Genomic DNA, 11,453 nt, shown 5'->3' with positions numbered 1-11,453 from the left:
ACAAAGCGACTTACTTGGCAAATCACAAAAAAACTGGGTTGTGGCCGTGCACCCAGCTGTCAGCCTCTCCACGTACAGTACTCTTCCGATGGAAGTCGGTCGGTGACCACATTGACCACGCCGCGCCGAGAGCACCAAGGCGGTGGACGATGGCGAGGCCTAGGAAGGGGACGACGGGGAGCCGGGGAAGACGCGGCAGTGGATGCCCACGCGGAGAGGAGTACGAGTGTTCACTGGTTCGGCTGTGGCGTGAGGCTGTCATTGCCGCAGAATAACAGGGGGTGTGGGTGAGTAGAGGGATACCCTGGGCCGGCACGACCGGCGCTGCTTTGGGCGGCTGGAGCAAGAAGACGAGAGATTGAAGAAGAATGCTGGCCATTGGATGTAAATCCAACGCCTTCTTAGGCTTCGACCTACTGGCCCACATGTCAGCCAGTACATTTGTTTTTTAGTCCATTTGGTGGGCTGGGTGAAACAATGATGTAGCATCTATGTAGCCTGTTTAAATCCCATTTGCATTTTTCTCGAAATCCGTGGACTTGCTGGGCTGGGTGAAAATATCATGTTGGGCTAGACGGAGAAATGTTATAAAAACATAAACACATGATTGCACGTCAGTAAAATCTTTGCAAGCTTATGTACGCAATCACTAGGAGTTAACTTGCCAAGTTATATATAAACAATAATTATTATTATTTTGTAAGAACTTTCAACTTACGAAATAAAATAACATTTTAATTTGATGAGTTAATAGTACGTGGGGTATTATTATTTTTTAGGCTAGACGTGGGACAGTTGAGTTGGTTCTAGGGGAAAGTACTGGGAGAAAAATCAGTTTACATCGAAAAAGAAAGTGGGAGAAAATTCAGAGAGCTGTTGGGTCCACCTGAGGAGGGGAATATGTTGGGAGGAAGGAGATTCAAAGCATGGCAGCCGAGTGAACTAGTTTTTTATGGACAAGTGAACTAGTTTACATACATAAGCAAATAGCCACTAAAAAAAGCAATCAGGTTAATGGGTTCTTAAAAGAAATATTTCAGACAAAACAGATAATTACGACACATAGGCTAATGCATGAAACACTCAAATGATAAAGGTGCTTATAAACAGATAAAGTACAACATCTAGACCTTCCTGGCACGCTTGATCATGACGCTGCGGTTGTCCGTGTACTCGTCGGTTACAGGAAGCAGACACGCCCTCATGTCCAAGATATGCCTGTACATGTCGTAGCATGTGTTTACGTCCTTGGCCGCGTAGGTTATGTAGGCTAGATTCAGAGGTACCTCCCACGTGTCCAGGTCATCTTCTTTCATGTTGGCGTATCAGGGGTCGATGATGGTCTCAGCGAGTTCAACCACGGAGTCCTTCTCCTGCCCGTTGCTGATGATCTTGTATTGCTTCTGAATGTCGACAAGCTTTTTGCACCAGATGGCCGAATCGTCGCGTTCTTCCTTCTCTCCACCATAGCGAAGGTGCAGTTGGCGCTGCCGATGAAACGGGCGAATGCTCCAGAACCTGGTGCAGCCATAGGACTGAGGCGAGGCAGAGCTTCACCGAGTCCGTATCGTTGGTGTACATCACATTCAACTTGGTGCAGCCATAGGACTGAACGGTGAACTCAAAGGGGAACTCCTTGCTGAAGTCCATATCTAGCAGGCTCACCCCTCGGATCGCCATTGGAGTCTCTTCGAGTGAACGAGTGTGTAGGCGGCGGCAGCAGTTCGTTTTTCAGCTCTTGGGGAACTGGATTGAACAGTAAGCTGAGTGTGTACATGTGACAACAGTTACTACCCCTCCCTCGTCCGCTGCACGCCCGGCAGAAGATGCACCCTCGGCCACACGTCGGTTCACGAGCGGGTCTGTAGTGGTACTGTAATAACAGGAGTTAGTGGTCACTTTACTTAAATTTAATTAGCTTTAATAGAAATTTATACTTAAAACAAGCAATGCATTCGCTCGTTCTATCAGTGCCACAGGATCAACATGCACAACAATTAGAATTATTATTCTCAGGACGCACACGATCAGCACATTTGTCGCACTTTCACAAAGATAATACTACCAAGTTTGAACTGTTTATTATGGTTGTTGTCCTCTGCATCATCATGTCGTGTTTCCCAGCTTGCAAGATTCAGAACCAACAAATAAGATCCAAATAATAAGTACAACAAAGATGCCTACACATCTCATTGATTCCCAGCTTGCAAGATTCAGAACCAACAAATAAGATCCAAATAATAAGTACAACAAAGATGCCTACACATCTCATTGATTCCCAGCTTGCAAGATTCAGAACCAACAAATAAGATTCAAATAATAAGTACAAAAAAGATGCCTACACATCTCACTGATTCCCAGCTTGCAAGATTCAGAACCAACCCATTAGAGCCTTTTGATAAAGTGAATAACGGGATTAAATCCATCTTGGCTAGCCATGTCATACAATCGAAGAACTTGGCGAATGCTCTTGACCGTCACAACATCTGTAGTTGAGTATTCCTGTTTGCACAGCATGTTTGCACAGCACAAACAAGGAGACAGGAGAGCATGATTTCGCTTTAATAGCGGCCTCCTTGAACTCAACCTCCAGCTCTACTTGGATGAGGTCTGCCTGGAGTTCCATAATTCAATTCACGCGCCTTTTTCTGCAGTTCACCTGAAATGAAGCAAAGATTGCATCATTCAGCTAGCAAGAAGTACTTGCTCTTGTGAGCTGGCAGGTTCTTCTTTAGTAGTTGCACTAAAATTGAGGAACATTAAGGTTGGTTGTCCGGCTCATGTAAGGTGCAACTATAATTTTCTTATCCTTTTGTGCAGTTCCACTAAAATAAAGTGCCATTGTGGTGACAGTGACGGCTCCATCTTGCAAAGGCTAATAAAATGTTGCACGAGATTACCAGCAGAACTTGACAGAGATTTTGGAAACTCCAATCACCATTTTGTGCAGTTCCACCAAAATTGAGAGATGTTGCCCACGTGACATTTTAGTTGAACTGCACAAGACAATCATTCCAAAAAAAGTGTTTTGTGCAGTTCACCAAAAGGTCACAATAGCAACAAGGTGAAATGGATATCCCTATCTGCACAAAAAGATAGAAAGTAAACAGTTGCTGGTCAATAAGAATATACGAAACATATACAAAATGAAAAGAAGCATCTTAATTATGTTCATGGCAATCACGCAATGACAGTAGAAATTTTAAAACGCCAGCAATGCTTCATGTTACCAGAAGCATTACGATCAACAATGAGATTCCTCAAATATGGGATTACTTTAATGGTGGCATTGGTTGTTTACCAGACACAGTAAATCAACAGCAGCTAAAGAGTTGGTTTAAGGGCATGGGACCGTGGGGACACCAGGACACTCAACAGCATAAAGGAGCAACTTACTTATCATACTGGGGAAAACAACAGGAGTGCCATTTGTAACACAGTTTAATTGCATCTTATCACTGGAGGCATTAGATTAACAATAACACTGGTTAGACATGTCCCTAAGGTAACAGTGTGATCACTTCATTTTACATGCGCCCTTACATTAACAACAGCAAAAGGTTGGTATAAGGACAGGCGACAGTGGACGCATCAGCACAATGTACCTACAAGGAGGCATAAAGTGGTGATGCCGAGTTTGTTCATGCTATGTGAGGGCAGCAAACCTAATCCTGGAGACCTTGTACTATGTGAGGGCAGCAAATCTAATCCCGGAGACCTTTTACTATGTGAGGGCAGCAAATCTAATCATGGAGACCTTTTACTATGTGAGGGCAGCAAATCTAATCCTGGAGACCTTTTACTATGTGAGGGCAGCAAATCTAATCCTGAGACCTTTTACTATGTGAGGGCAGCAAATCTAATCCTAAGACCTTTTACTATGTGAGGGTAGCAAATCTAATCCTGGAGACCTTTTACTATGTGATGGCAGCAAATCTAATCTTGGACATACTCTGTTGACTTGTCCACCAGCCGCCATTTTCTATCCTTTTTTCAACCAATAATAGATCTGTTCCTTATCCAGTTTGTACTACGTTTTCCCATTATTTCCCTTTTCAACCAAGAGACCGGTTGGGTATCCGGTCTCTACTACTTTCACCATATTATTTCCTCTTTGAATCAAGTCCTAGATTCATGCTACAAGTTTCCTCCCTTTCTTCGTTGTTTGAACAAAGCCCTAAATTTGAATGCATGAAGTAGCTTTACCTCTAATAATACTTAAAGTTTTAGGTGGCTTTGGAAGAGCTGATGGGAGTAGAAAAAGATGCACATGCAGACACGTGGGGAGCTGGGGCAGTAGAGCAAGGCCGCTTTCGAAGAACTTATACCTGAGGGTCGCCGGGATGTCGGCGGCGGCAGGTCGGATCTGCGGACAATACGGTAGGGAGGAAGAAGGGTCCGAGGACCTCCCGAGCCAGCGCTGTGTCAGAGAGAACGGCACGAGCAGAGGATTGGGCCCTCCGGCAGCTGGGGGTTTCCTCCCTCGGTGGCGATGACCGCGTGAACGATGCCTGCGGTCGCCAGCACCGTCTGGAAACGCTGCACGGTGCGGGGCCGCAGGCCGGCTCCTTGGATGATTTGGCACAGCCGACTGCCGCTCGCGTCCATCACCTCCATAGGTGCTTGTGGCTTCTGGTCACTTGGTCTTGGATTGGAGTAGGCAGTGTTGCGCAGAGACTTGGGAGTAGATGGATTGGAGTGGTGGGGCTATACTAGCAAGTAGTTGTATGTACTAGTACAATAGTGGGCTCACATAGCAATTTTGTCTCATGCAAGAGCCTGGCTATATGCGTGCTCCAATGTTCGCAACTGCAACATTCGGTTTGCGCTTGGCTCTTTGCCTCTTCGAGAAGACGAACAATGATGTTACTACTACCGCTTCTATATTGTCGAATCCACTGCTGCATGTCCGTCCACCGCGAGCGGGATGGATAGCTTGTTGTATAAGTACTACTAAGAAAAAGCATGTCCTCATTTGCGAGCAACCACGCGCATGGGTGAGGGAGAAGGCGTGTAGTAAAATCAAGCTTCTCCTCGTTGTACGAGTTGACGCGACACATCATAGCACTGGCCCCACATGCTTTCCTCTAAACTTGGCTGAAAGACCCGCAGTGTACAATATATTTGCTGCAACCTCTAACATTTACCCACCATAAATTAAAATATATGTGGCCGTATGCATCGTTCTGATGCAGAGGCCGGGGAATCCCCCCTTTTCGAAAAAAACAAATTAAAAAATATATTCCTGTCTTGACCAGATGAGCGTGCAAACTACAATCACCAGGGTGTCAGGTAGGGCCAGAAGACTATTTTAATATTTTTTTAAAACATCGAGACGGCCACATAGCATGGAGTCGACCCCAACGATTTTAAGCTTACAGGCACGGTACACACTATCCTAGACTACTCTACACATGAAACTGCCACACGAGTGTCCGGGCTGTGCTTGGCTCTTCGCCTCTTCGGGAAGTCGAACAATGATGGAGTACTACTGCACTGGAGGAGTACTACAGTACGCTTCTGGCCATCTGACACTGATTGAACTGCTGCATGTCCACCGCATGCGGGAGGGAGAGCGTGTAGAGAAAGCTTCTCCTAGTCTTGCCAGCCACCACGGTCATGGGCGAGGGAGGGGCGCTCCTGCCTTTGCGTGTATGATAGGTGGGCCCGACAGGTGTCTGGCCAACCTGTCATAAAGCCAAAGGCAGGTGCAGTTAAGTCCGAGAGGGAGAGGATAATCAAACTTCTCATTGATGTACGAGTTGACGCGACACATCAAAGCACTGCACTCGATATATTTCAATAATTTGCGTTTATCGATGCATTAATTACAACGCATGCATGCATGTCGTGACTCTCCTTTTGATACTCCCTCCGGTCCTTTTTACTCTGCATATTAGGTTTGTCTGAAGTCAATCTCATCCAACTTTGACCAAATTTATACAAAAAATTATTAACATTCACATAACAACATATTTATTATTAGATCCATCTTGAAATATATTTTCATATTATATTTATTAGATGTTAATATTTTTTAATATAAATTTGGTCAAACTTAGCAAACTTTGATTTCAGACAAAGCTAATGTGCGGAGTAAAAAGGACCGGAGGGAGTACTTGCATGTGTTGATTTAATGCACCTTGAAGTAGTATAAAATATGTGACGGTAAAGCTTTGTAATACCCCGGCCCAAGTCGAGAGATGGTTGTGCACGAGGAGGGCGAGACCATGCAGACCGAACAGGACCCGACAATGGAGCTGATCTCTAAGGTCTCGATGGACCTCACCGTGCTCCACTGCCCCTTGTGCCTCCGCCCCTTGACGCCTCCAGTGTATGAGGTTCGAATACACCTCGTCTATTCGGCTGATTGAGCAAGGTGTAGGTTTCTTGATTGATGTGCTATTCGATTGATTTCTGCAGTGAAAGGGAGGGAACCTGGCCTGCGCGGACTGCCACGTCGAGCGCCCCGGGAACCAGCAGCAGTGCCAGAAGTGCGAGTGTGGCGGTGGCTTCGACGTGCGGAACACGGCGGTGGACTCCGTCCTTTCGTCGGTGAGGGTGGAGTGCCCCACGAAGGCTGTGGGCTCTACGTCACTTACCACAAGCTCGCCGATCGCCAGAGCGTGTGTCTGCTCGCGCCCTGCAAATGCCCCGTGCCCGTGCACAGGATCCAGTACGGCAAGGTGCTCCAGCTGCAAGTGCCACTGTCGGAGCCACGGCTCTTGCTGTTCGCAGAGGAGGACCGCCGCGTGTTTTTCTTGGTCGGCGGCGTGCTCGACATCGGCGCGCCTATTGCCGTGTTGGTCATCTGCATCAGAGCGGGGGCATCCCCACTGTCGCACTACGTGGCCAAGCTGTGGGAGAACGGCCCGCCGGGGGAGCCCAAAGGCACGACCGACGCCGTCAAGGTGGAAATGGAGGTGACAAGCAGCAAGGATCCCGGCGACGTCAACGTGCAGGAGCTGACCTTCTTGACAGTTCCGCCCAAGCTGCTGGCCGGGGCTAAGCTTGTGTCCCTCCACATTCAGATTGACAAGCTCACGTCCTAAATGTTTCTACAGTGCCTTCTGTTTATCTTAGTAATATGCTAATATAGGGATTACCTTGGTCTACTTTAGCTTAAGAAATGGTGGGTTTTGGTGGCGATGCAACAATTACTTCGACATCAGATTAGTCATTTCCAACAGTCGAAGGGATATTTTGGGGCTGTTTGGTTTTAGGACCAGCATTGCCATACTTTGCCACACATTTTTGCCAAACTTGACTAAGGTTAGTTCATCAAAATAAGAGCCACAAGTTGGCAAGCCTAAGGGAATCTTGCCACACTTTTTGTGTGTATGCCATGTGGGGTCCAAGTGTGGCTTGCCTAAGGTGTGGCTTGAACCAAACACTCACCTAAGTTGGTCAAACTTGCCTAAACTTAGGTGTGGCAATCTTTGGCAAAGTTAGTCACAAACCAAACAGCCCCTTTGTGTCTATTGGATATAAAGTTCCTTTGGGTAAGAAGTACTACTTGTCATCAAAATGGATAAAAGGAGATGTATGTAGACGTATTTTAGTTCTAGATACGTCCCTTTTTATCCATTTTGATGACAAGCACTCCCTCCGTTCCACAATACACGCCTTCCATTTGTCAAAATATAGATGTATATAGACATGTTTTAGTATATATGTACATCCATGATAGAGCCAATCGGATGGTTGAGAACACTACAATTCATAGCTACAGATGCGTGTGTGACTCCCAGATGCAGAGGCCGGGGGTCATCATCCTCCTTTTCGAGAAAAAATAGACGCGTGTGTGAGAGGACGAGTGTGTGCGTGCACCTCTTCTCTTCCTGTATAACGTACTACTAAACTCAGAGTACAAGTTTTTGTGGGTGGCACGATGGTGCGTGCGAGAAGTCCCGAGAGATAGGTTTAATGCGTCTGAAAAAAAGACTAGCCTAGAGCTCGCCACGCGGCTATTCCTGTCGAACGCCCCATTAACCGTAAGATATGTATACGACGGTGCCAGTTATTGCACGTACACAGCAGTACTCCCTCCTTTCCGGTTTATAGGGCTTAATTCAAAAATCTCACCAACCAAGATGGTGAGTGGTGGAATATTTTTTGTAGTTTGCAAAAGCACCTAATTAATGCTCTAGTTTTTCTCAAAAAATTATGTTTATCAATGCATTAATTGCAATGCATGCATGCATAAAGTACATGCATTGGTCAATTTTCTCTTAATACTTGCATGCAATGATTTAATGCACCTTGGAATCTGAACATGTGTTGGGGAACAACCAAATTGAGCCTTATAAAATGGAAAAACTAAAATTTGAATTGCAAATTACTCCACGCTATATTGAATTGCAAACCTATTCACACCGATCACAACCTAAACGATTTCCCACTTAGGAGCGTATTAGTACCACGCTATATTGAATTGCAAACCTGTTCACACCGATCACAACCTAAACAGTTTCTCACTTAGGAGCGTATTAGTACCACGCTACTCCCTCCGTCCGGGTTTATTAGGCCTAAAGACAATTTCTCTTAGACCAAGACACATAGTAATTTGCTCACATTAATTCTTTCATTTCACTCCCAATGCACTCTCTCACATGCATGCAGCCAATGAAAAAGCACGCATGAAGTATATTAATTTTTCAGCCATGGCACCAACAACAATGGCTTTCAATGCAACCAATGAAATGGTTGCATGCATGCACCTTTCCAAAGTGGGGCCTTACAAAAGGGGAGTATATTGAATTGCAAACCTGTTCACACCGATCACAACCTAAACGGTTTCCCACTTAGGAGCGTATTAGTACTCGGTTATAAATACTAGTATGCCAAGATGACTGCACATTCCTCCTCAACTCCTCATCCACAAAAACAAACAAGTCATTCAGCATCCTTCCCTTGCGTCTGCCATGGCCAGCATGAGTTCTGGGTCGAGAGATTGCCACCAGGGAGAGGCGAGCATGGAAGCGGAAGCACGAGAGATGTCCCGCCTCGCTGCGAGAGCAGCCGACATCTCCCGCCGCGCCACGAATGCAGCAGAGATGTCCCGCCGTGCCGTGGCGGCCTAGGAAAATTTCTCGCGGGCAAGCGACGACTGTTACAGGCGCATGCATGCGATCGTCCATAGCCAGATGGATCAGATCTCTGGCTGGGCGAGGTTGCAGGACAACATGAAAGCCTCATTTGGATAGGCTACCCGCGTCATCCGGCAACTAAGGGAGGGCAATGAGAGGCTCCGGGCCGAGCGCGACCTGCTGAGGGAGAAGATCGTCCGAAGTGTAGACCAACAGGAGGAGACCAGTGCCTTGTTGAAGAGGACCGGCGTCATCGTCAAGAAACTTATGGACGAGAATGACATGCTCCGCAACGAGCACCAAAGGCTGGTGGAGGAATCCGTGGATGTTCTTAAGCAGCGTCTTGAGGACACGAAAGAGCTCATCGCCGCTCGCTGTGAGACTAGTTTCCTGGTTTCTTTTGATGTAATAATTGGTTTAGGATGTGGATTGTGTCGTTGGTTGTGAAATGTTGGGTTCTAGCGCGGATGTTTGGCCTTTGTTGGCCTCTTGGGATGTTGCGATTTCAATCTGGTAGCTTTTAGTCCTTCGTGTTAGGCTGGAGTTGTGCTGAACTTCTTGTGAATTGTCGTGGTTTTCAGTAATGAAAATCGGAAGGGGCAAGCCCTTCTTTGATCAAAAAAAATTAATCGTCCTAATATATTCATCAGTCTTGCTATAAGTCGCAGTAGATGCTATATAGGTCCGTCGGATCTTACATCAAGATCCGTGCTTTTAGATTTTCTTTTTTCTCTCTTAAATCTCAGTCGAGTGAGACATAGCCACACCATTAAACAGAGGCTCGGGCACCATTAATGGAGACCTTGGGAGAGAGGTGGACGGCAGATTGAGGTCAAAGGGCTCTCCTCCCGATAAGCACGCGTAGGGGTCTGATCGCACGCCTCTTGTACTCAAATAGCTACCCTGCACGACGCCTCCTAGCTAATAAAAAATGGGGACGCGTGGCGGCACGTAAATGGTACTAGTAAGTAGAACGCCCACGGTTTCAACAATACTTGTGTTTCCGATTGTAACGTGACAGCACTTGTTCCAAAATGACTTTGTTGATTGTTAATGTGTGCGCCTTCACAAATCGGACTGCAAATTTACCACAGCATGTTGGTGCCATGTCATGGCACCAAGCCAAGTTTCATTATTTTCATGTGTGTTTTGGATTTACAGGAATTAAAAAACTAAGTTTCTCAATGTTTCCAACCCAGCCACGACGCCCAGAATTTTGAATTTCATTCCCATTTCTTGCATGGAACCTAGAAATTTACCCAAGGGCACACATGTGATTTTTCAACCAACTTTGTTGCACTAGAACATGTGCTTGTATTTCAAATTTGAATTATGCACACAAAGGTGACACGTTCCCTCCCAGAACCACGAGCCTTCTTGAGAGAAGCTCCGATTTGCAAGAAGCTTATACCAAAATTTGTTCCTATTCGGCCAATTTTTTTACCACGGCATGGTACTACCATGACATGACACCATGCCAAGTTTCATGATTTTAAAACCAAGTTTCTCAATGTTCTCGACCGAGCCACGATGCCCAGATGTTTGAATTTTATTCTCATTTTTTGCATGGGACCTACTCCCTCCTTCCATCTATATAGGGCCTAATGTGTCTTTCAAGACAGCCTTTGACTATTGACAAGATTAATAGCACATGAGATGTATACTATGAAAATTATATTATTGGAAGCTCCTTTGACATACAAATTTGAAGGTATGCTTTGTGTAAGTTGCATGTCATATAGTCAATGTTAGCCTCGAGAAACACATTAGGACCTATATAGATGGAAGGAGGGAGTAGAAATTCACCCGAGGACACAAATGTGATTTTTCAACCAACTTTGGTGCACGGGAGCATGTGCTTGTAGTTCAAATTTGAATTATGCGCATTAAATGACCAAAAACTCAATTAATGTGTAAATAAGGCCAAACGAAGCCGAAATAATTCCAAAATTTAACAGGGCACTCATGTAGTTCTATGTTGCCTTTGTAAATAAACTCAAGGGGGACAACGTATATCGTTTCGCACTCAAAGGTGGCACGTTCCCTCTCAGAACCATGAGCCTTCTTGAGAGAAGCTTCGGTTTGCAAGAAGCTTATACCAAAATCTGTTCCTATTTGGCCAATTTTTTTACCCCAACATGGTAGTACCATGACATGACATCCATGCCAAGTTTCATGATTTTCAAACGTGTTTTGGATTTACAAGAATTTTAAAACCAAGTTTCTCAATGTTCTCGGCCGAGCCACGATGCCCAGATGTTTTAATTTTATTCTCATTTCTTGCATGGGACCTAGAAATTCACCCGAGGACACAAATGTGATTTTTCAACCAACTTTGGTGCACGAGAGCATGTGCTTGTAGTT

At 45.6% G+C, this 11,453-nt stretch overlaps 1 protein-coding gene across 1 annotated transcript; it reads left to right on the top strand.

Moving 5' to 3' along the window:
* The first annotated feature begins 6,203 nt into the window (after nt 1–6,203).
* LOC147979784 (uncharacterized) lies at nt 6,204–8,643 on the top strand. The gene is made up of 4 exons (XM_087515342.1): nt 6,204–6,341; nt 6,430–6,582; nt 6,624–6,923; nt 8,623–8,643. The coding sequence occupies exons 1-4, from the start codon at nt 6,204–6,206 to the stop codon at nt 8,641–8,643; spliced, it is 612 nt and encodes a 203-aa protein (XP_087371468.1).
* The last annotated feature ends 2,810 nt before the right edge of the window (nt 8,644–11,453 follow it).

Source organism: Triticum urartu, chromosome 3A (genome assembly GCF_056163025.1).
Source record: "Triticum urartu cultivar PI428250 chromosome 3A, HENAU_Tu73, whole genome shotgun sequence".
NCBI classification, from domain to species: Eukaryota; Viridiplantae; Streptophyta; class Magnoliopsida; order Poales; family Poaceae; genus Triticum; species Triticum urartu.
This window is presented reverse-complemented; position numbering and strand designations above follow the sequence as displayed.

Coding starts and splice junctions, on each gene's coding strand:
- LOC147979784 (XM_087515342.1), top strand. CDS start 6,204: ATGGTTGTGCACGAGGAGGGCGAGACCATGCAGACCGAACAGGACCCG. Junction 6,583..6,623: donor TGGAGTGCCCCACGAAGGCT/GTGGGCTCTACG, acceptor GCCGATCGCCAG/AGCGTGTGTCTGCTCGCGCC. Junction 6,924..8,622: donor CCGTCAAGGTGGAAATGGAG/GTGACAAGCAGC, acceptor ACATGCATGCAG/CCAATGAAAAAGCACGCATG.